We start from the raw sequence: 25556 nt of genomic DNA on the forward strand, positions 1-25556 counted from the left end.
GATTTGTTAGAATAGCTCTTAATGCTAGGTAGTTACTAAATAAGAGTGTACGTGTATCCGATGAAGTGAGCTGTAGCTCACGAAAGCTTATGCTCAAATAAATTTGTTAGTCTCTAAGGTGCCACAAGTCCTCCTTTTCTTTTTGTGTATATAAACTAATTGTTCAAAGAGAACCAAAAGGACCAGTATCTCCTTTCAGCCCACTGGACTGGGAGTTGATATAGTAGAGAGCCTGACTTGGGGCTGTGAGAATTCAGATGTGGTTCGTAATTGTCCAGTTAAAGTACAATTTGTATAAAAACACCTGTTAATTTATATTAAACATTTTTGGTCAAAGTATAGATTTTGTTTGAGCTTTAAAAATCCAGCTATGGGATTTACCCACACAATGCCCATTTGAAATTAGTGGGAGTTGTGTGTTTAAATCCTACTCAAAGGTTGAGGTTTCCAAAGCTGTCTTTAAAACAGCTTTGAAAAGCACTCATTTTAAATGGTTTCCAATGAGATCTAAATGTCTGGTCCTAGAATGTTGTGTGAGACTGTCAAGAGGAGGACTCCTGTTGGCTTTTTATTACATTTCAGTGTACTTTAAAAACAATGGGACTGATGCTCATATAACCTAAAGCTCCTTGATGCTGCCACGGTGGCGTTAAAAGGGCTTTAGGATGGATGGGGAATCGGGCTCATTGTTTTTAATGACTTAAGGTAACATTTTCAAAAGCATCTAACTGACTTAGCAGCCTAAGTCCCATTTTCCAAAGTGAAGTGAGACTTGCTCTTTGTAAACAGGTGTAGTTTCTAACAGCTTGTAGATTACACTGTAGTTTTCATTCTTTGAGTGAGGAAATGGGGTAGTTTGTAAACGGTGTAATGCAATCCCAGCTGCTGCTGGCATGGGACAGAAGAGGCTGGATGGGAATTGAGTTTGGATCTCTGGAGTGCTGGCCTGCTTTTCTTTCCTTTGTCTTTTACCCAGAAGTTTCTGAAACTCCACCATTCACCCTCTGAGTATGTCCGTAGTTGGCATATTTGCTTCAGTTTATATTTGGTTTAAAAAAAAAATCACTTATTTAATTTTGGCCTGGATTAAGCAAGTATCGCTTTTAACAAGAAAAATTCCAAGCATCCCATCCGCTGACTCAATCATATTATAATTTTCATTCTCTTTGTTGACTCGTTCAGACTCTGTCTGTGTGTCTCAACCTGGGTCACAGTTGCTGGAGTTGGCCCATTGTGTGATAGAAGGAGTCCAGTGTTAAACTCTGCAACAAAGGTTATCACTGTAATGTGGAAGAAATGCACTTTATGGCCACAGCCCATGAACAGTCAGCTATTCATACTCCAGCCTGCTTCGGACAGCAGAAATATCTAATTAATATATAATCAGTCATTGTGCAGTTCAGTCACTACTGGTTTTCAAATTGGTAATGTATTTAAGTTGTGGATAACAAACGTTAGGGCTGCTTTACTGCAAAGAAACTATGGACCTAATCCTATGAGGTATGGGTGCATCTCAATGCCATTTGGTCCTAATAGGGATCGAAGGATGTTCAGCGCCTTGCAGAATTGGGCAAAGCACGTTGCGGCTTTGCTTTAGAGGTGGGGATCCCGTTTTTCTGCTCAAAAGAAGGAGCATGACAGAATGGCATTTGACAGCCAAGTGTAGTGTACTCCCCCCCCCCCCACCCCCTTTTCTCTTGCATACACAGACTAGCAGTTCCTGGTTTTCTGCTTATAAATGGTTACTTGGAGACATTTTTCAGAAGGAGGCAAGGTATCTTGCTTTGTAATCCCGAATGCGTTCAGTCTAAAGCACTTCTGTTTCCACATAAAACACTATTTAAGCTCCTTTTCTTTGCAGTGGGATTTTCTCTTTAACATGAGAGCCTATTAATTTACATACTGGTAATTCCAGTATGATTTTCTAAATCTTAATTTAAGTTTCAATTGCTTTACTTTTGAAAATGCTTTTAAAAATAGATAAATAAAGCACACGCATAACATCGTTTCAGTGAAATCTCTCCATCCTGCATTACAGATCTCTAAAGGTGAAATAGACCCCTCTGCAGAAAGCCAGTGCACAGGCTAGAACAATACTCTTGTCCTGCTCAGGACCTCTGCCTGGCCCTAATTCCATCCTGACTACTTGTAAGAGAGTATATTTATTCTTACTGGACAAAGGTTTTATTTAACTCTAAAAGATCAAAAACGATTTGGCTCTGTGTAGCGCAGGTTGCTAGTTTGCAGTAGCTTGGTGGTGCTTGTGCTAAGAGCTGCTTTAAGCAAGTCATCACCAGGCTAGTTCTTGCATAGACATATCCTGCTGTGCTTGTTTTGATTTCAAACACCGTGGTTAGTCAAGCTAGCAGCTCACAGTGGTGTCAGGCACCAGGGTGCCTTTTATAAAAGTGGTAATCTGTGGTATTAGGAAGGAATCTACCCATTACAGTATTTAGCTGGTAAGGTAAAGAGATGCTGGCATCTCTGACATCAAATTTCTGAAATAATGAATGTTTCCTGCACCTGGTATCTGAACAGTTCTAGGAACGAAGCCCAACTTAATTTACTAGATGGACTGTAGCTTCTAGATCTTGTGGCACAACAGAGCATTCATAGGGGAGAAAGTTATGTTTTGGCAATAGGATTTCTCCTGTTTTGGGAGGTGCAGGATAAGAATCCTTTCTTTAACTTCTCTTAGCCCAGACAGCCCCCTCCCCACAAGTACTACTTGCACTGAGTTAGTAGGGTTGTCAGCTTTCTAATTGCTGAAAACTGGACCCCGCCCCCAACTTGCTCCTCCCCTTCCCCATCACTTGCTGCTGTCCCACTCTCTCATGCCTGGTCACTGGTTCCTCTCCATCTCCTCCCACTGACCCCCAGCTGGCGTCCCTCTGCTCTGGGGCTGGGAGGGGAGCTGCAGCCGGATGCGGAGCCTGCTGTCTGCCTACCTGCCCTCAAGATGCAGGCAGGAGGTAGCCCCAGCTAGCAGGGGCTGGCACGGGTTGATGACCTGGCACATTTCCCCCACCCCCCCCCCCCCCAGTAACCAGGCTTTTGGTGTCCAGGCACCTGGCAACCCTATGAGTTGAGCAATAGTCCATTTGAGAAAATCTCAAACTCCTTGTTCATTAATCGGAAAAGACAGCACACAAGTGCCAGGGTAGAGTTGGAGACCAAGGACATATTCCAGTTGAAGGCCTTATTGTGCAGAAATTAGCTTTCTTGTGTCAAGAGTGTCATCGAAGCTGGTGAGACTACTTGCGTACAGATAGAATGTGTGATAAGGCCTCTAGAGCATGTTTTCCAAAGTCTCCAGTGACGCACAGCAGCGATTAGGTCAGCCCAGTATCTCAAGGCGGGTCGACACACTCTGTTGCTGTAGTTAACTAGGTCTGACTTTACGCTGATTTTAGTTAAATTGGTGCAACTTTGTGTGATGCTTCTGAATTGATTTAGACCTGGCTTATGTCAGTTTTAGCTTGTCAGTAAATTTACCAGTGCATGATAAATAGAGATAACAACTTTCCACAGATACGAGTGTGTCCATTCTGGTTCAACTAAATAGATTTTTAAACTGGTTTGTTTAAACGAGAGCAGTTTTTGATGTGCTGACAAGCTCAAACCTTCCTTGGTAACTATCCCAAGGTCTGTATCAAGAAACAGAATGATACCTCATACTTTTATTATTTTCTCTACTTCTTTATGCAATTAGGAAATCAGTGGTAGAAGTATTGAGCCAAAAAAAATTGTGGCAATATGCAAAACTGTTGTAAAACCTGCCTGGAATTGCAAATAAAGCACAAGAAAGAGAGAGGTGTATGGAAGGATTTTCTTTGCTGGGTTTTCTTACGGGGGGTTGTGGTGTTGAGGAATGTTTCATTTCAAACAAATGCAATTCACCTGGTTTAATAGTTTCTCTTGCCAGCTTTTTAAATTTTGCATTTGTGACTTCAGGGCTCATGTAAGGTCTTGTGTTGACAGCCCTGGAGAATGAAATCTAATTACAGAGCAGGTACAGCATGGAAGTGTCAACTTCTTTTCTAGGACAGGAGGGGAGGGAGTTTGAGAGGGGAGGGAGTTCATTCTGCATGGTCCATTTGGTCCTTGATCTCTCTGGGTATGTCTTCACGGCAGACTTAACCAGGGCTATAGCTCGGGTGTTGCCTCTAGCCCTCATTCCACCCACACAGAAACACCTCTCACATGGACTCCAGGATGCTTTTTGGTGCTGGCAGGCACAGCTGAGGGGAGGTTTCCTTTAACCACAGGCTGATATTCCACCTGCTTTGCTCTGAGAACACTCAGGTGCTGTTAGTCCTCCAGTCTATCCTACAGTTCCACCTGGGCTGCATTTTCTTATCTAAGTCCTCTCTTCTTCTGCACTGCACTTCAGCCCCACATTTGCCGTCTTCATTTCTGCTGCACTTCTACAGCATTTGAACAGAGATGTTACTCAAGAAATCCTTCTCCTGTGCTGCTTGTTGGCCAGAAGTTGGCCCCAGCCTTCTGGTAAAGCTGTGGTGAGCTATCAGTAAGACCCATAAGAGCATTCCTGCACAGGAGCCAAGGAAGGACAGACAAGTTTTGGTACAGTACGCTGTGAATAACTTAATAGAGTATAATGTACCAGTATAATGCACCGCTAAGAACCATGAAATATCCTAGAACTCTATCCCAGCACATGGGCTACTACAGCACTGTTGTGGATGCAGCCACACAGGTGTGGCACAAGTAGTGCTTTGTAGTAGGGATGTTCCCAAGCCTGAGCTAATCTTGCAGTGAAGACATAGCCTTTGAGACGAAGAGGGCCAGTGAGTGCCACTTCTGGATTTTTTTAATGTGGACATTCAACTCTTGGGAACTGGACAGAGACACATGGCACCAGAAACAGCCTCAGATGGTAACAACTTTTAGTCTGCACTTGAATTTGTGAGGTAGAGGTGAAACATACTATTGAAACATTCCATCACCAATTCTTCCTTTTCAGTTGTCTGCTGCAAAACAGTAATATGCTTAAATGATCTTTACCTCCCAACTCACCTGTTCATTTAACTTCATCCTGCAGTGAAGTTGTCATGCTGAATGCAGGTCTGCAAAATTAATTAACAAGCCACAAACTCAGGGCTCCGACTCCTCTGTGGAATCCAGGGCAGGGAAAACTGCGTGATGAAAGGAAAGGCTCTTCTTCAAATACAGAACTTCAATAATCAGCAAGTGCAAACTACAGCCTTATGAAGTTGATTGAGCTCGGCTGGTGTGCATGTTTATCTGTGTGAAAATCCCTTGTTAATATTTATATTTGGATTGTTTACCTATTTTGCCCTTTGTTTCCTGAGGTTGAAAGCAAATAGTTGCTTCCTGATGAGTCTTCCAAGGCTGTTGCTTAAAATATGTGAGCACGCGCCCACCCACCATTGTGGCCTAAGAATTGGGAGGGTTTTTTTTTAATGTGCTCATGAGGAAGTTATTAATTTAAATGCGATTATTTCTCGAGTAAGATTAAGCCTTGTGGAATTAGCATGTCCCTGTAATTAACATGCTAAAAACAGGTCTGTTTGTTTCTCTTTGGGAAATGAATTAAATCAATTACACACCAGTCTCAAGGGTGTGAGGCTTCAATATTATCTCTCTTTTTGTATGAAAATAACAGATTGAAGGATTTTAAATGAGGCACTACAGAAATACTGGTTTTGTTTTAACCCTATTTTATTCAAGGAATCAGAATATTGCTGCCTTTGAGCCAGAAGAAAACCAAAGGGGGAGAGTTTTGCTGAAATATAAACATTTATTATTATTTATTCAGATTTATACCATAAATCTTAGCCAAAACTCTCGGCACGTCTGCCACAAATTACAAACATAAAATTAAGTGACTGCTGTCGGACCCGAATCCCTAACAAACACAGAATTCTCCTTCCCCACACAAATCTCCACCCCATCCTCTGCAGCAGTCCATGCAAATTACTACTTGTAGTGTGCACTGAAGGTAAACAGACCCAGGTTTGTTTCCAGGGCAGGTGGTATGGGGCTCATCTCATGAACCCTTCATGGAAAGTGCTCTTCAGGTTCCTTCCTCTACCGCCTTTTTATTAAATCAAGGGGGAGCCAGCTTTGCCCTGGCGACTTTGGCAGTGTGGCATGAGGAAAGAGGTTATGTCTCAATTAGAAAGATCTCAGGCCGTTTGTGGACTTACAGGCCAAAGCAAACACCTTAAACTCAGTCTGGAAACCGTTAGGCAGCCAGTGCAGACGGCAAAGCAGTGGTGTCACACAGTGCTGCCGAGAAGCACTGCTTTTAAATAGGTCACCATGTTCTGCACCATCTTACATTTCTGGATTGGGTTATGGTGTCAGCACATCTTGGTGTAAATCGCTTCTGTTCTACAGGAATCGGAGTAGAGGAGAGGTTGCCCTGGGTTTGGCCTCATGAGGCCCATGTTGGTAGCATTCCAGGAGACCATGGGCTGCACTGAATTTTTATGAAATGGTGCCAATTGCAGCTGCTTCCATTTCAAGTGTAGACACGTGGTCTGGACACTGCATAGCTTAGCTAGGTTTTTAACAAGCTCCTATTGCAGCTGTCAGACATGGTTTGGAAGCTGTCTGAATTTCTGTCAAGCATGGGGAAGTCTCTCCAGTGAATGGGGTAAATTCTGGAGTGCCATGACCATCTGCTGGGTTGGGTTCCAAACATGAAATTGTGTTGGAATTTCTTCCTGCGGTGTGAAGTGGAGAGAAAAATGACTAGGAGTTCTGTTCAATTACCAGAATTGCTTGGTGATCTGTCGCTACCAGTGCCCCTGTTGCCTTGAGCACCCTTGCTCTTCAAGAATGTGTAATCTAGGCTGTATTTGCACTTAGCTCTGTGGGTAGAATAGTTATTGTTCATTTATATTAACAGTTCTCTTCTGTACGCCTGCTGCTGCCTCTTGTTTTTCACTTTTGGATATTGGAAAATTATGGGGACCATAAAATGAGTAGGGACCATGGAAATGTAAACTACAAGATTATGCGCAGACTGTGTTATGAATCTAAGGAATCAAGCAAGCGACATTAAATTGAGGTCATCTATCTACTCAGGAATGATTTGTGATGGAACCTAAAATAACCATTACAGCAGCTACACAAAATTCATCTTTCTCTGCTTGCAAAGAAGTCTGATTAATAGTTTGTGTTTGCGGCCCTGCTGATACAAAGAAGGTTTGCTGATAGTATGGTGAATCTACTTCTTCAGTATACTTGTCTCCTGATTAGAGTTCCGCCTCGCAAACTTCATTGAACAAATGGCTTAATTGTTGGGTTTTTTAGTCTGGTTCTAGGATAAATTACCATGAGGATAATTTTCTAGTGAAAAAGCTGTTCAAATTAACGTACTCAATGAAAAATTATAGATGGATGCAGTGGTGGAGGAAAACTTTTGTAGTTTCGATTGTGAATTGTTTGGGGCATGCTTGTTTTGCATGCAGCATCTAGCACAGGAGGACCATGATCCTTGATTTGGGCCTCTAGGCACTACTGCGTTTTAAATAATACAAACTGATTTGGACGCTACAACAGATATTTGATAGCACTAATATGTTTTGGAGAATCTGGAGTACTTTTGACCTTCATTTTTGTGTGATGAAGTATTTTGGAAAGATTTTGACCAATGAAAATAAAGTCATTTGACACTGTTTACAAGATTTCAACAATAACGGACCTAATCTAATCAGATCTAACTTAGATTGTAATATTTTTGGAGCAGGGAACCCTGTCTGTGTTTGAAAAGCTTCATGGACATATATGGCATCATACTAGTAATAAATCAAGATTCATAAAGTTATTGCCAGATCCATTAACCCCTGATCACTCTAGTAGTATCCAATGACCATCGTAAAATAAGATTCTCTATCAGATTTTGCAATTTCTTATTAAAGGTTAGCAAGCCTGATTTTTTTTAAATAAATGAAAAATGGTCTTATAAAATTGGAGCTAAACTATTGCCTTTTCTCCCCCTTCTTTCTTTCTTTATTTTTCTTAAAAAAAAAAATAAAAAAAAAATCCTTTCATCCTTTTCCCAGGAATTCTCATCGAGTACGGAAAGTGTTGATAAATCATTCTGTTCCGTAAGTTTGGCCAGTTTTGTTCAAGTGGCTGGGTTGCCTCGCTTCCTTATTTTACAGCAGCATTTCCTCTGTGTCCTGAAATACTAATCTCTGGTCACCTGGCAGTGGCCCTTAAACAGCTCTGATGTTAAGCCACTCCATGTAGAACACTGCATTGCAAGAGCATTTCTATGCCAGCATTTTATGCCCAGTGCATGCATTCTATTGGCTGAGTCCTCTTGAGCTGTAGCAAAGTTCTGCTATCCTGTCTTATGCAGAGGCAAAACAGAGAAGTTGATAACATTTTGATCTGAACACAAGGATAACATTTGTCCAGTTTATGCTTTTCAATAGCCTTCAGTGAAATACAAGTTAAACAGAGCTTTGGGAAATTTTGTTTGTACAATTTTGACTAAAGCAAACAAGAAGTCATGAGGGGGCCTGCAAGTTAGATATTGTATCTTGTCAATAAATACCCATCTATGGAGATATAAAAAATTGCATTTAAAAAGAAATTACAAGCTTTAACGCAGGTGAATAACCCTGGCTGATAATACGAATTCTGAATACTCATTCAAACCCGTCTGTGTGTGTTCTCCCCTCTAGTTAGAGGAAATGCTGTTTCCTTAAATTTTCTTACAAGTTGTCTGCCAGATGGGATTTAATTTGCTTTTTCCACAAAAATCAGTTTTCTGTCTGATGAAATTACTTTAGATCAAAACTGATGTTCCCTAATAACTCTTCTCTTGTTATGAAACATTTTTCATTTTTAATCAAGGGCATCTCTCTTCAATTTGTACCATTTTCCTAACAGTGCACATTCTCACTTTGGGATTCCTAATTGGCTTCCCATGTATTGAATATGTAGTCCATGATCAAAAATCACTTATTGAGAGCTGTGGGGTTTGTCTTTTTAATATAATTATTTACAGTGTCTTACATACCATTTTGTTAGTCAAATAAGTTGAATTCCTCCTGTGTAAATGAGCTCTTGCAAATGTGTACCTGACTCTGTCTTGCTCCTCTAATGAGTAGATTTGAAGTCTTATCGTGTTCTAGGATTATTTCCACAGATTATTTCACTATGTGAAACAGTAAGAAAAGGATGGTAAATGAAACCTTACAGTGGGCTCATAAAGTGACTCAATGCTGTTCTCGTACAACCAGTTTAGAAGCAACACACTGAAGAGGGTTGGCATTTATTGATATAGTCAGCCAACCTTAAAATATTTGCCAAGGGTGATAGGGTGTTCTCAAAGAGGCAATGCATGCTAGTGGTTAGAGAAGAGGTGGCTGGGAGCCAGGACTCCTGGGTTCGGTTCCTAGATCTGCCACTGTATTGCTGCATGACCTTGGGTCGCTACATTTTTCTATTCCTTATTTTTTGATAAAAAGAGGATAATACTGTGACAGGTTCAGTGACAGAGATCCCTTTGGGACTGTGACCTGATGTGCTGAAATTACCTCTGAGCCCATTTTCCCTGCCAGCTTGGGACTCCAGAACCCTGCTTTGTTGAGCCACACACTCTAGCCTGCTGCAACACAGGCCCAGGGTCCGGGACACACCCCCAACACTGCAGACCTTAACTAAAAACAGCTCACCAGGTTACCTGTCTCCAGCACCCAGACACCCAGCTCCCAATGGGATCCAAACCCCAAATAAATCTGTTTTACCCTGTATAAAGCTTATACAGGGTAAATTTGTAAATTGTTCGCCCTCTATATCACTGATAGAGAGATATGCACAGCTGTTTGCACCCCCAGGTATTAATCACTTACTCTGGGTTTATTAAGTATAAAAAGCAGGATTTAAGTGGTTTCAAGTAATAACAGCCAGAACAAAGTAAGTCACAAAGCAAAATAAAACAAAACACGCAAGTCTAAGCCTAATACTTGAAGAAACTGATTACAGGTAATATCTCACTCTCAGAGATATTCCAATAAGCTTCTTTCACAGACTAGACTCCTTCCTAGTCTGGGCCCAATCCTTTCCCCGGTACAGTCTTTGTTAGATCCAGCAGACATCTCAAGTGGTAAGCAGGGGATTTATCATGACTGGCTGCCACCTTTGTCCTTCTCCACCCCCTTTTATAGCTTTGGCGTAAGGTGGGAATCTTTTGTCTCTCTGGGTCCCCACCCCTCCTTCTAAATGGAAAAGTACCAGATTTAAGATGGATTTCATTTACAGGTGACATGGTCACATGTCACTGTAAGACCCCTAGTCTCCATTCCCCATGGGCTGGCCCAACCGTACACAGGAAGTCTTCCAAGTAATTAGGGCCATTTACAACTGATTGTTTCTGGAGCACCCTTAATGGCCTCCACATCTGATGAAGTGAGCTGTAGCTCACGAAAGCTCATGCTCAAATAAATTGGTTAGTCTCTAAGGTGCCACAAGTACTCCTTTTCTTTTTGCGAATACAGACTAACACGGCTGTTCCTCTGAAACTTCCACTTAATACGTTTACATCAGTGACCCAAGTTTATATCTTATTCTCCTAACTCTAGATATAGAAATAGTACATGCAAACAAATGGGATGAACACACTTAGTAGATTACAAGTTTTTTAATAAAAAGAAGAGGAGGACTTGTGGCACCTTAGAGACTAACAAATTTGTTTGAGCATAAGCTTTCGTGAGCTACAGCTCACTTCATCGGATGCATTCAGTGGAAAATACAGTGAAGTTTTTTCATGACACCATACAAGGGTTATTTAGCTTAAAGCATATTCCAGTTATGTCATATTCATAGCATACTTCCTTAAAGCATATGGAGTGCAACGTCACAAATACTTAAATACCTCCAGAAGGTTGTTGGGAAGGTTTAATGTTTGTAAAATGCCTTCAGACCCTTGGATAGAAGGGGCAGTAGAAGAGCAAAAAAAAAATCTATATTTTATAGCGATAGTTGTTACCTTCATATCAGTGATTTCAGTTTTATAGTTCTCACATCAATGTTGCCTAAAGCGTGTGAGATCCACTTACAATTTAAATGCCTGTTCTGTAACCTGAAGGGACTCTGTGTGTTGTTGGCTTCTGCCTTTTTCCCTCAGGAGAGAAATCTATTCTTCAGGCTTCACTAACCATGGTTATTCATGTCATGCTTGAACATGGCAGACTTTTATTGTAGCCAATCAGACTCTGCAAACATTTATGTCCTATTTATAAACCAGCTGCAGACACCTATGCCTAGCTAAATTGCTTAGGTTTTTAATACACATGCACATGTATGAGATATGTGGTATTCCTCATAATTAACACTTTTAATCTTGAAACCCAGTGGCAGCGTACAGTTAGCTGGAAGAGTCTAGATGCCCTGTAGAACATCCGTTCTAGTCTATGCATCATTGCTCTGTTTCTGTAAAGACCTACAGCCTGCTTCTTGTGCTACACACCGTCTTTAACTATTGTCTAGCTTTCAGTGCATCAGGTAAGAGTCTCTACCAGTTTAGTAGTGGAAGTGAAAGAACATGTAAGAGATGCTGAGAAACCGGATATAAATGAGATTCTGCTGTGTATCGCTCCGAGACAGCACCTGTGGTGTTGCTAATTTCTGGCACCAGAAAGATATAAACTGAAGGGAGCTCAGAAAAAAGCAAAGAAATGTGGTGAGGGAGACAGGAGGGGGATTGAATTGAGGAAAGACTAAGCGTGAAGTCTGTATAGCCTGGCTAAGTGGGAGCATAGCAATCTACAAATGTTTTAATACACATGCCAAGCAGCGCGAGAGAGGAATTGCTTACAGTGGACAGGATGGGGATGATATTGGAGACAAGGAAAATATAGATTGAACGTCAGGAGATGCTTTTTGACAATAAGATCTCTTAGATTGTGGAACATAAGAAAGGCCATACTGGGTCAGACCAAAGGTCCATCTAGCCCAGTATCCTGTCTTCTAACAGTGGCCAGTGCCAGGTGCCCCAAAGGGAAGTGGGGAGACCCTCCACTGCTTGGGACACGAAAACTAAACTGGGCAAAAGCCCTGGGGAACGGTCAGCCTTCTGTGCCGGCTGAGAGGCTGGAGTAGATAATACTTATGTGAAATTAAAGATGAAAATGACCTACGATTCCATAGGAAAGGCACATGCTTAGGAGAGGACAGTTGCTGGAGAAGGTGACCCAAGCACTGCTCCCCAAACCACTCATCCTAACTCCTGAGCAGACCACAGGGCTTGCTCCAGATCAAACCAAAATCACGCTCCCACCCTCACACACACACCACCTGAGCATAGCAAATGCCTTGTTCTGATCGCTGCAAGATAGTGTACTGAGTGACCTTAGGATGCCAGTTATCTGGGCTGTGTTCATAATCGGAGTAAGTTATTCAGCAGCATCCAGACCTAAAATGTCATGGTTTAACTTAGATTTTTTTTTTTTAGGGGACGGAGTGATTTTAAAACATCACCAGTTAAATGTGGTGCTGTAGTATCAAGTAAGTGTTTATATTGGCCCAGAGAGTGCTAGAGTGATACTTAACTATGCTGAGAACCTGAATGAAGGAATAAGGTTTCACTTCCACCTCTCTCTGCTTGGCCTCAGAAGTTAGTTTAATGTCATGATCCCATGTAAGGTAAGCTTACTGTTAATTTTCTAATGCTGAAATGCAGGTCTGCATTGGCTTAATTCAATCTGTCGGACCTTTCTGGGGTTCAGTGTCTTATATAGAGACATAGCTTAAGGTTGCTGGTACCATTCAAGGTCAGTGACTGTGGATCCAACTGGGTGTTTACATTTTCCAAAATGGCCTCTGTAACAGGACTCAAGGTGGAGATTAATTTTCCGTACTGTGTTGGCACCTCAGCAGAAGAACAAAGTATATCTCAATGAGCTGCTTGGCACGCAGGAACTTAGCAACAATAAACAATAGGGAGGCCATTTCCTGGCAGTTCACGACTGACTGGAGGAGTAGAGGGCCTGAGGTGTCTCCAGAGGTCCATAATCCAGACAAACTTCCAGGAAATGTCTATGCAGTGTTGTTGTAGCTGTGTTGGACTCAGGACATTAGAGAGACAAGGTTGGGGAGGTAATATCTTTTATTGGACCTACTTCTGTTGGCAAGAGAGACAAGCTTTCAGGCTTATGTGGAGCTCTTCTAGTGAGAGCCTAGAACTTCTGAGTTCTACTCCTGTCTGACAGTATCTTTGTGCAAGTCACTTCCCTTCTCTCACTCTGCTTCCCTCTTCCTAAAACAGGGATGATGATATGTAACTTTGTAAATGCTTTGAGCTATAGATAAAAAGTGATTTAAGTGCCAAGCATTAGCTCACTTGAGGGGCTGGGAAGCTTAATTGGTTAATGTTTACGAAGCATGTTGTCAAGGAGAAACGTATGAATGAGAAGTATTAAACCATTAAACAGTTAAAAACCAAGAGAATATAGGATGTTGAAGTGATGAGCTGAATTGTGCGTTGCCCTAGATGTATGTACCAGTGCTCTCTTCCTAGCAGATCAAGATTTGGACAGTCCCCTTGAGGAAAGCAGGGTTTCACTCTTAGCTTGCTGTTATGTTTATGCCTCTGAGTTCCATTCATTAATTATCCTATTGGACACAATCATAAATCACTATTGCAGTAACTAGGCTTTATTGAATATCTCAGTAGCGTGTGCAATGCATGAAAGTTTCAATATCCATAAATTATGCTGCTTGATTTTTGTATGTGAAATTATCAGATGCACACACACCAAAGATGAAAATTGACTTGAGCCATGAGGCACAACAAACTTTAAAACAGGAGCAATAATCATAATAAGCAATTGCAGCATTTTGGGGTTTTGGTTGAAAGAGCCCAGAAGATTCTGTGGGAAAAGTGGATGGATTCAGTGTTATGGATACTTCTGGAGGGTCAGAATATTTGTTTTTAACCAGTTTGCAGCTAGCCCTGCAGTGAGTATGTTAGCATCAGTGTGGTGGTCAGGAACAAGAAGGAACTGAGTTATCAGAAGTGTGGAGAGGTAGTTTCTGTATAGTGGACAATGAAATCAGGATGCCAGTCTGAAAGGTAACATACAGACAGGGCGGTTCTACTTTGGATGGGGATTGTTAAAATAGAAGATGGGAGCTACATGATGTAGTTCAGATGTGTGTATGCTAAAGGACCGAACATCGGATGGCGCAGGGTTTTTAAACATTCATTCTATGGCTGGTGGTTGCAACTGATCATGCTGCCGTGGATGCTGTGCAAACATTTCCTCCTATCGCAAGGACACCTACGCTTTCTTAGCCAGCTTAGCTTAGTGAGGGAAAGCTGCTGTCTTCAGGAGGGTGACTATTGACTGCTTTATAGAGTCAGGTGCTACACTTACATTGAAGCATGGAAGCTTTTTGATGTGGACTACAGACAAAAACTAAACCCCTCTGCTCTTACAGAGGATGGAAAAGGACATTAATGTTAACTAGATGGCTACTTTTCTTTTTTACCAACTTCACTTAGTCTTTCATAGGTGTTCTGTTATAAATAATTTTTCCTTTGCTCTCTTTGCCCATGCTACATAGCTTTTGCATGTGCATTTCTAGCATGATCGGTGATGGGGGCACTTCACAGCTTTTAATTCTTTGTCTTTAATGGCAAAATTCAACTATAAACTTCTACCATTTCAAGTTACAGTTCTGCTGCTCAAAATGAGTAGAACAATGTTTAACCTGTAAAATACAGCAGCCACATTCACAAATATGTTAATGGTTAAAAGCTTTAAGCTGCACTTTAAGCTTGAGGTTTAATCCCACCATAAAATGGTCAGAATTCTGAGAAATATTCCCCAGATTTTGACTTAAAAAAACAACCCAACCTTGACAAAGTAACTGTGTGAGGCTGGTAGAATTAGAGAAAAAGATCTGGGCTCCCTCTAATGGCTCTCTAGGAGTAGAGACTTTACACTGTTGCCAGACGTGTGGTGTTGCACAGATAGATGAGTAAGTGAACAAAAATAACCATGTTAAGTCAGCACCACAATGGGATTGTGGTGCGAAGATTTTTATCCCAGTGGAAATGGCCAGTTTCAAGGTGAGTGAAATGCTCTAGGGAGGTTTTTGTGTTCAGTATACATACTTTTTTGGTATCCTGTTTTACAGATGATCACCTACTCCTTATATTCACAAGAGCATCAGACAGGTAGTAGAAGCTTCTCTTCCGTGTGCAGTTTATCCCAACAATTTCAGACTGACTCCTAATTGTAGAACTGTGGGTTCTTACGCACACAACTGTTGCCTTGTAACTCTCTTCTCCCACTTCCTTAAAACATTTTAGCCTGTCAGACTTGCCCCAGAGAGAGAATTCATCAAATCCCTGATGGCCATTGGAAAGAGACTAGCCATTTTGCCCACCAAAGAGCAGAAGACTCAGCGTCTTATCTCGGAGCTGTCTTTACTTAACCATAAGCTTCCGGCACGCATCTGGCTTCCCACAGCTGGCTTTGACCATCATGTGGTGCGGGTGCCCCACACGCAGGCGGTGGTGCTCAACTCCAAGGACAAGGTAAGAGTGGCCGAGCAAGGAAGATTAGTTCTCTTGAAGCATTGTAAGATTAGCACTTCCCTTAAAAGCTGACTTCAGAGAACCCAACATTAAGAACGTAGCTCACTGCAGCTTCTGGATATTAAGCTAAATAAATAATAATTCACCTTCTCTTAACCAGTCATGAATAAGATTCACCTGGCAGGGTCTGTCGTCACCATATGGTACAGAGATGTAGCAGGTAGAGCAGCACATAGCAGGCTTCCCTGCTGTCATTCTCTGGGCTGCATCACTTGAGAAGGTCAAGGACTCAAGAGACCTAGGAAGAGGAGTCCATGCAAGGGTAGCTGGGAGGGGAGAGTCCAGAGAAGGCTTGAGCGAGAGGAAGTTTCCCCAAAGCTTTCTAATGTTGGGTTTGAAATGTTCCTGGATTCATGTCCCTCTTGGCCACTTTCAAACCCTAGCAACAGCCCTTCAGAAAAAGGGCCAAGTTTAATGGTGGCGTGTGGTTTCAGTGCTGTGTGATAAGGACTGGATTTCAAAGGTGCTGAGCAGCATAACTCCTGTGGAAATAAATGGGACCTGCAGGCATTCAGCATCTGAAAATCCAGCCCAAAAATGTCAGCAAAATCGACCAAAGATATTAGGGTAACATTCTTACCTGGGTTATATATGAGCTACTGGCATCTGGGGCAGAATACAAGGCTACTCTTTTAATGGGTTGTTTCTGCATGGCTTTGAGCTCTCTGGCCCTGATCTTAAGCACACAAGTGCTCCCATTAACTCCAGTGACACTACTCACATGCTTCAAGTTAAGCGTGTACCGATGTGCTTTGCGAGATCAGTGCCAAAATGCTCAGTACCTTGCAGGATTGAGCCCTCCAAGCTCAACGTTTTTTCTTCTGGTGATTGTAAGTTAGTTTTGCATTGATGTGAATGTTACTGATGTCTCTTAAACATCAGAGTAAAATATGCACTTTGGTGCTACTCAAGGTAATTAGCATTTGACCCTAAGCCGGCCTTGTTCCATTTACCTTACTCTGAGCACATGTCCTTGTGCATTAAACAAGCTGAGATACTTCTGGCTTTAAGATATTGCGATATTATTTTATTAGATCCTCTGATTTTCAGTATCAATACAAATGACTATAAACCCCTTCCTTCATTCCTTCTTCATCTGGAATGTAAATTAAAGGTATATTTATTAGTTACATACTTTAATCGCCTACCAGTCATGGTACCCCTGAAAATTTTGGAGAGAGCAGCAGGATCTAGGACTCAGAGTCAGGAACTCCCAAATGTGGCACTAACTTGGTCTGTGACACACAAACCTCTGTTTTCCCATTTGTAAAAAGATTTAGCTGATCCCCAGTGTATTTGGAAGACAGCGATTATTATTAGTCACAGGATTATGGTAGCAAGTATGAGCCCTAGTCCTGGACCAAGACTGAGGAACAGGGACCAATCTAAGGATCAGATGAGAGAGCAGGTAGATTGATTCATGTTCAGGGTGGTTTGATGATGGAACGGCTAGATACTGGCCAGTGTTAAAAGTGAACTGCAAAGCAAGAGAGAAATGAAGGACTCAAACCCTGGCCAGTGTAAGTTGTGTAGCCCTGTGTCAGTGACATTTGTTTCCGCTTCCCTCAGGCTCCCTATTTAATCTACGTTGAAGTACTTGAATGTGAAAATTTTGACACCACTAATGTGCCAGCCCGGATCCCAGAGAACCGCATCCGGACCACGAGGTCTGTGGAGAACCTGCCAGAATGTGGGATCACTCATGAGCAGAGGGCCAGCAGCTTCACAACTGTTCCCAACTATGACAACGATGATGAAGCCTGGTCTGTGGATGATATTGGGGAACTGCAGGTGGAGGTGAGGCAGCCAAACTCCCCGTCACTAAGACTAGAAACCCAATGGGGAAAATGAGTCCCAGCCATAGAACTGTGTTCCCTGTTATAAGGAAGAGGGGACATATGGTGCAGTCTGTTCTCAGAGGGACCTCCCCATCTCAGCCGGCTCCTGTTTTGGTGACTCCTTGCAGCCAAGGAGGCCTGGATGCTGTTCTCTGTGGAATATGCTACCAACATTGAGAGCAGCCAGAGCGGAGTCGCTTGAGTGGAATGCACAAGGGTTTGCCTCTTTGCCATGCTCAGCATGATGCCTCTACAGCTTTGTCTGTAATGTCTTACTCCTTCCCTTTTGGCATGTCCCGCAGTGAGAGAGCACTGAGCTAGCTGCAGCTCAGAGCTAGCTGGTGAACAAGGGGCTTCCCAACCGTGATCGTGGTAGGAGTAGCTGCCTGGCTTGTAAAGGAAAGATGTGTGCAAGAGAATTTCTCTTGTGAGCAGCCTCTTGTGCATTGAAAGCGTTTGTACAATGCAGCACATCCCAGGCACTGAGTGTAAACCGCAATGTGAAATCTGCATCCTAACACATTAAAATGCCTTGGCTTGGAGATCAAAATAGCAAGCCTGCCTGGAGCCCCGGATTCAAATCTTGGCAGGAGAAACTCAGTCATTCATCCCACCAAGGTAGATAATCGAGTGCTGTGCAGTTCACTCTGTGCCTGTTCTTCTCTTTTGGATGAGACCTTAAAAATTGGGCCTGTCTGCTCTGCATGGCTATTAGGTCCAATGGGACGCTTCTCATAGCCAGGGTTCGCCCTGCTGTTGGACAGTGTGTAAGCTCACCTCCTTCATCCTAGAAGTGGCTTCATTTCAGTGGCTCTGAACGTGATTAATGGATCATTTGGACTGAAAGGTTTATAAATATAACATTTTATCATTTTGCACTAAGGAGAACACTGAGACTTTCTAGTCTGTAACTCAGTCTTGTGTCTCTTTCCAGCTTCCAGAGATGCACACCAACAGCTGTGACAATATTTCCCAGTTCTCCGTGGACAGCATCACCAGCCAAGAGAGCAAAGAGCCTGTGTTCATAGCAGCTGGTGATATTAGGTAACAGTGAGCTTACGTTGTGGGTGGGAGATTTCCCTTACTGTAAAGACCGCAGAGCTGGAGATGGGTTTCACTGTCTTTATTTAAAACAAGCCTTTGTGTTGGGTGGGGAAGAGTAACACCAGGTATCTCCATTAAAATCTCTGGTGAAAAAGCCCATTAGTCAGTACTCCTCATCTTTCTCACTAGGCCTGAGCATCAGGTGCCCTGTATGTTCCTGGACTGGAGGCAGGTGTGGGCTAAGTAGTGGCTGGGTGTAATGGGATGTGCAGTATGAATTAATTCCAAAGCCTCTTCTAAAGAGATGCACTTATTAGCTGGGTAGTGGGTTCTCTTTCACTTAAGCAAAGCTCAGTGTCAGGTCTGAGTATCTTTGAAAACTAGGAGCAAGACCAAAGTCAAAAGGTCAGTTCTTCATCAGGTGAGTCAACTGACCAGTTAGTAGCCATTTGGTGATATATGTGTGGCGTGAGCATGCATGTTACAACAGATCTGAGATCTCGGAAGCTAAATAGGCTTAGGCAAGGTCAGTACTTGAATGCACGATCTCCAAGGGAAACATGAAGTACTACAAGAGCTGGAATTGATGGAGTTCTTCTTTTGAGAGAGCAGCCTCTTAGCTCGCGTTAGGGGGTGCAGCGTTGCTGAAAATTGACTCACTTGAATGAGACTGAAGACTGCGGTTCTGTCCATGTGTGGTCCCAAAGACTTAGTGGTGTAAGCGCTATTTTCCTAATTTGAAGGAGTAAATTCAGCTCATGGAAAATCAACCTCTGCTGTTTCCGTTAGATACAGCATTCTTCTTCATCCCCTACCTTAAATTGTTGTTTAACAGTGCAACAACTCTACACAGATGTTATGTTCCACCCCAAAATGGGGTTTGCAGGTCAGTGATGGGTGACGTGATCCCTAACAATACAAGCTTGTAAGTGCTTTGAGCTAACGTGGGTATGATGGCATTGGATTGTCACTGAAACCTCTCTTTTGGGGAAAGCAGACTTGTGTTTTTAATGACTTTACTTTCTAGACGGCGCCTCTCAGAGCAGCTTGCACACACCCCGACAGCTTTCAGGAGAGACCCTGAGGATCCGTCTGCTGTTGCCCTGAAGGAGCCCTGGCAGGAGAAAGTCAGGTATGAGTGAAGGAGGTGGGGTACATGGGAAAGCTGAATTGCCCCCATTCCTGTAATAGGTCCGTGTTGAAATCCCAGCTTCGTCTCTGTGGAATAGCTTCCCTTGTGGCTGCCTGTGCTGATTTGCTCTGTAAGTAAATGTGGAGCCTCAGCTTTGGGTGCTGATTGCCTTTAGGGAGCAAATATTGACTCAGATTCAATATTTCCAAAACAAAAGGTCTCCATACACAGCAGTGATTAATTTAGGCTCCGTGTTCCAGGGTGCTCTGAGTCCCGCAAGTTTGGTGCTTGGCTTATTCTTTTGGAGGGGGTACGATTGTGGATGGGAGGGGAAGTGATAGAAAAGCTCCTTATTTCCTTCCAGTGCTGCTTAATTCCTCCTGCTGTACAGTTTGGCATCTTCTCTGCTTGTTTAACACTTATCTATGGCACTTTTGTCAACGCTGTATAAACATAATAAACGACTGTCCCGGCTCCAAGAACTGACAGTCCTAAAGCCCCAAGTCAACAAAATACTGAAGACTATCCCTGTTTAGCAAAGCATTTAAGCACATGCTAGCAGTGAAAGAGAAACATCCTGAGTCTAGAAATTCTTGAATCAAAATCCACCTCTTGGTACTGCCTTATAGCTGCTGTCTTGTTACTATGCTGTTGTGCTAGGCTCTTTCCAGAAATGCCCTGAAGGAGGCAGAGGCTCTCCTCTCTCTTTAACTCTTTGTGATTTCCCCACAGGCGGATCAGGGAAGGCTCCCCTTATGGCCATCTTCCAAACTGGCGCCTCCTCTCGGTGATTGTCAAATGCGGAGATGACCTCAGGCAAGAGTTGCTAGCATTCCAGGTCCTTAAACAACTGCAGGTAGGAAAGAGCAAGACACCTCCCACTAGTGCTGTGGGTCCGTAAACGCAGCCCATTGGTGCGTTTGACTCACAACTCTCTCTTTCTCTTTCAGTCTATTTGGGAGCAGGAACGCGTGCCCTTGTGGATCAAGCCATACAAAATCCTCGTCATCTCCGCAGACAGCGGCATGATCGAGCCGGTCGTCAACGCAGTGTCCATCCACCAAGTCAAGAAACAATCCCAGCTCTCGCTGCTGGACTACTTCCTCCAGGAGCATGGCAACTACACGACCGAAGCATTTCTGACGGCCCAGAGGAATTTTGTGCAGAGCTGTGCTGGATACTGCCTGGTGTGCTACCTGCTACAGGTCAAAGACAGGTGGGCCCTGTGTGTTGGAGTGAAGAGGCTGTAGTCTGAGCAGAAAGAATTTCCTTGCCCACCGGGCCTTGGGACCAACCACTGGGGGGCGGCAATCAGGGAATTACTGTCTTGAGTCTTGCCCCTTAGAGAAGTGTATTAAACCCCCCAAAGGGGGTAGTAAGGTTTCCAAAATTGCATCCATTACTCAAGATGCCACTTACCTCATTCCGTGTCTTCCCCACCAGCAGGGAATCCCTGAGAGCAGAGGCATCCTCTCATGGTGCTTGCTGGGGAATCAGAACAGTGGGAAGTGGCTGGTGTATGACCATAGGGGAACCTGAAATTTGAGTAGTGGGAGTTCGTTTGTGTTGAAGCCATGCTGCTTGGAGCATTTGCTGTGTAATTGCAGGGCTGTTTTGTAAGCAATAAACCCTCATATGTGTACCTAGTTAAAATGTTATTTTTTGGTAGTGTTGTACAAGAGGCAGAGAAAAGAGGCAAGCAGAGAAAATTTGCAGCCCCGTGTGCACTTGGCATTAACAGGAGATGCTGCTGGCTTAAACTGAAGCCAGTACCTATTTGCTTTGTCAGTGCTCAAGCAGTTGCTCCTCCGCATTGGGTGAGGACTTCATAGCTCTTTACTCTGTGGGTGCGTGATTCTCCGGCTCCAAGTGACTGGGAGGGAGATGGCGTCTGAAATATGAGCTTGTTGACAGTTTTCTCTCTCGTTCTCTTTCCCCTTCAAGGCACAATGGCAATATATTGCTGGATGCAGATGGACACATCATCCATATAGATTTTGGGTTCATTCTCTCCAGCTCCCCCAGGAACCTTGGCTTCGAGACGTCTGCCTTCAAGCTCACGTCGGAGTTCGTTGATGTAAGTGAGCTATAGCTAAATTCTGCCAGGAAGGGAAAGGGTCTTGTGGTTTGAGGCACAAGATCAGGAGCCAGGAAACCTGAGTTCTGTTTCCAGATTTGGAAGGGAGTGTGGTCTAGTGATTAGAGCAGGGGACTGGCACACCAGACTCTTGGGTTCTCTTCCATACACACTTTCTCTCTGATCTTGGACAAATCCCTTCTTCTCTGTGTATCAGTTTCCCCATTTGTACAAGAGGGATGATCCCTATTTCTTGGTGAAGAGTAGTTATGAGAATTGTAATTGATTTCTGCTAAGTATTCAAATGAGGGGCATTATAGAAGAGTTAATTCTTATTCCTAAAGAACTCTCAGATCCTAGGAAGAAAGTTGATATAGAAGAGCAAAGTCTTACCATAAAATTAGATCCTTCAAATAAATGTGCCTTTTAAATAATTCCTGGTGTGCTTTTCCAGCTGTCTTTGCTGGCAGGGCTGCTGTTGGAATTTCCTCTCTACGGAACGCTTTTGGCATGTCACTAGAACCCGTGCTCACTGTCTGATCTGCTTTCCAGGTCATGGGCGGTCTGGATGGTGATATGTTTAACTACTACAAGATGCTGATGCTGCAAGGCCTCATCGCTGCCCGAAAGCACATGGATAAAGTCGTCCAGATTGTGGAGATAATGCAGCAAGGTATGGCACTGCTTTCCAGCCTCATGGCTCCAACCTGCTCTTACACTTGACAGGATACATATGGGCATTTCACACACCTGTGCTGGGAAAGGGGAGACAGCTGTGACTAGATGCAGAATTTTGCTCCCTGTCTCTGCCCTCCAGATGGTCTTTCTTTTCATTGCGCAGCATTGGGCAAGTGTTCCCAAACAGAAGACGGACATGAAACACCACATGAAAATCTGGCAGTTCTGACGATATTAGTCTCTGGGATCTTCGTGCAAGATCCACATCGGCTGCATGATGCATCCGCATAAGACCATTTGAATTGTAGCGATTTGAATATAAAGGATGGATGGAGGAGGTTTTGTGTAATGGTGAGAGCAGGGGATTGCGACTCAGGTCACCTGGATTCTGTTCTCCGCTCTCCCACTCACTCTGCGTGACTTTGAAAGAGTCATTTAGGGGCCTGATTTTCAGAAGTGCTGAGCAGCACCTGTGAGTCCAGCTTAGGTCAATGGGAGCAGCAAGTGCTGTGACTTAAATTTTCCCTTAAGTGGGATCCCTGCCTCTCTGAAGGTGTTGTGGGGATTAGAGTATAGAAAGCTCTTTAAGCTCCTGTGAGGAAAAGAACTAGAGGAGAATTATCATGACACTCCTGAAAGCATTGCATAGAACTAAGCATTCAGTCAAATTGCTAATGCTGGGAAACTGTAGCATGCTTTGATCCTATCTCATTCTGTGTATGTTGTCTAACTCCTATTTAACTACTGTGTGTGTGTGTGGGTTCTATGGAAAGATAAATAGGTTTGGCAGGACCGAGCTTCTGAAGAGCAGGCATCTCGCTTGCTGATCTTGACTCCTTTATTTAAAATGTAATTTGCAACGTTGCCTGCGATGGGGAAAATTGTTTGCCAATCATAATGCTCCTGCGGACACTTGAAGTGTGGAGAGAAGCAAGCCAATAACTGAGTGTGTGTCAGTTTGTCCTCTAGATTGCCAGAGATGTTACGGAGAAAGTCAGCAGAGCCAGGTCCATACGGTAGCGCAGGTCATCTGTGAGTGTCAGGAAGCAGAATAGAACATTCACAGATAAGTTTTCTATTGTATGAGATCTTAAAGGGGCTAGCAGCCCAGTGCTCCCCAACTAGTAGCGTATGTACGGGGACTGGCACTCCGAGCTCCCCCCACCCAATCCTCATGAGGGGAACCTCTGTGCAAGGACGGGGGTGGCACTGCTGCCTGCCCTCCATCTAGCTGTGCATGTTCAAACCTGCCATGGGGCTTTGCTTTTTCTTGCATGCACCAGGCAAGGTCCGAGCACAGTGGCAGGTTAGAGCAGCCCCAGTTGCGTGGGATGGGGTAGGCATTGGCTGGGACAGCTGAGATCTTAGTCTGATAAATGTTCCACTTTATCAACCTCACTGCAGCAGAATTATATTCACTACATTCCCCTTACAGGGCCAGGGAAACTGTCCCTAACGCAAGCATTCAGGGGTTGCATCACCAAACTACAGCTTTGCAGCTGGGATCCTATGGTCAGGTCGTCTAATGGTTAGAGCAGAGAGTATTGGGAATCTGGGTTCTGTTGCCAGCCTGGTCATAAGAGCAGAGGGAAAAGGAAATCAAAAATGTTGTAGATATTGTAACTTTATTTCCCTACTATACTATAACACGCTTAGCTACCTAAGTTAGAGGAGTGGAAATAACCATCCAATTTTATACCATGGCACAGTGTAAGGTTGCACCTAGCTGTAAGTGAATTGGGTCTGTTCCCCTTTAAAATTACACAGAGGGCAATAACCAGTCTATTTACCGTATATACTCATTCATTAGTCGTTTATAAGCCGACACCCCAAGATGGATAGGTAAAAATAGTAAAAACTGAATGACCTTTTCATAAGCTGACCCTATATTTTAGGGGGTGGCAAACTTCGGCTCCTGGCCCATCAGGGTAAGCCGCTGGCGGGTTGGGACGTTTTGTTTACCTGGAGTGTTCACAGGCACGGAGTCCCTCAGCTCCCTGTGGCCACGGTTTGCCATTCCCAGCCAATGAGAGCTGCGAACGCATATCCCGCAACTCCCAATGGCTGGGAACGGCGAACCGCGGCCACAGGGAACTGAGGGGCTCCGTGCCTGCAGATGCTCCAGGTAAACAAAACGACCATGTGTTAGATATTCGATTCAATGATTTCATAGAGTTTAAAATCATCACATTTGGTGTAGACCCGTTTATAAGCCGATCCCCACTCTTTGATGCGTCACTTTTTTTACCAAAAATATTCAGCTTATGAACGAGTATATACGGTAATTGTTTTCCTCGATATTAATGTCAGTGTTTTGATGATGTCTACACAGTGCCCTCTCTCTGCATTTTGTTGCAGTCTCTTACTCCTAGTTAGTTCGCAGCTCTCCCTGCGGCATGTAACCAGGCTTGAAGCAGTTCATAGATTCATAAAGGTTAAGTCCAGAAAGGATCATTATGACCACGTAGTCTGGCCCCCTGGAGTCCTCAAAAATAGTTACCACCCCAGTACATTAAAAACACCATTTACCTCCACACACGCCCAGTTACGGGGAGAGTTAAACCTCATTCATCAGCTCTTGCACGTGGACCTCTGCACGCCTGTCTGGCCGCTCAGGCTAGAGCACAGGTAGCAGCAGCCTTGTTGGACCATTTCCAAATGATTTGTTGCTAGTGTGGTTCAACACTTCCTTTGCAGTCCAATAGCCCAGACTGTAAAATCCTCCAGCACCAAGCAAGGATGCTGCACACATACAGAATACCTAGTTGGTAACCCTCACACTGAATCAGCAGCTCTTCCTCCCTCCCTCCCGTCTCCCGCTGCATTTGGCTGAAGTTGCACGGCAGGGTGAGTTGGGAAGAGCCTGTGTAAGGGTATTGCAGTTCAAAGTCTGTGTGGTGCAGTGGGGGAAGGAAGTGGGGAATAACTCACATTCCTCCACTGGGCACCGGTTTCAAGCATCCACCGAGGTATTCCTCACCTGGCAGAGACTGGCTTTCAACTACAGATCAAGCAGTATTGTGTTGGGATCCAAGGGGGACTTTAAAGTGGTCGCTTAAGAAACAGGGGTGGTTCCTTCATTTGGGCTTTGCCTACTTTCCTGTATTAGAAGCTCTTTAACTAAACTACCTTAAGCACCACTCAGCACACAACCATAACATTGTGTTAGCC

General features: G+C 43.6%; 1 protein-coding gene across 2 annotated transcripts in view; it reads left to right on the plus strand.

Moving 5' to 3' along the window:
• PI4KB (phosphatidylinositol 4-kinase beta) overlaps nucleotides 1-25556 on the plus strand; it is a 58497-nt gene that overhangs the window by 28806 nt on the left and 4135 nt on the right. The window contains exons 4-12 of one of the 2 annotated variants that reach the window (XM_048827985.2): nucleotides 8061-8105; nucleotides 15329-15556; nucleotides 17186-17413; nucleotides 18389-18498; nucleotides 19526-19630; nucleotides 20363-20486; nucleotides 20581-20846; nucleotides 21575-21707; nucleotides 22260-22380. In XM_048827985.2, coding sequence (XP_048683942.1) covers nucleotides 8061-8105; nucleotides 15329-15556; nucleotides 17186-17413; nucleotides 18389-18498; nucleotides 19526-19630; nucleotides 20363-20486; nucleotides 20581-20846; nucleotides 21575-21707; nucleotides 22260-22380 — 1360 coding nt within the window. The remainder of the gene's footprint in view (nucleotides 1-8060; nucleotides 8106-15328; nucleotides 15557-17185; nucleotides 17414-18388; nucleotides 18499-19525; nucleotides 19631-20362; nucleotides 20487-20580; nucleotides 20847-21574; nucleotides 21708-22259; nucleotides 22381-25556) is intronic. The other variant, XM_075122994.1, reaches the window with a different exon arrangement.

This window comes from Caretta caretta, chromosome 24 (genome assembly GCF_965140235.1).
Source record: "Caretta caretta isolate rCarCar2 chromosome 24, rCarCar1.hap1, whole genome shotgun sequence".
Classification (NCBI taxonomy): Eukaryota; Metazoa; Chordata; order Testudines; family Cheloniidae; genus Caretta; species Caretta caretta.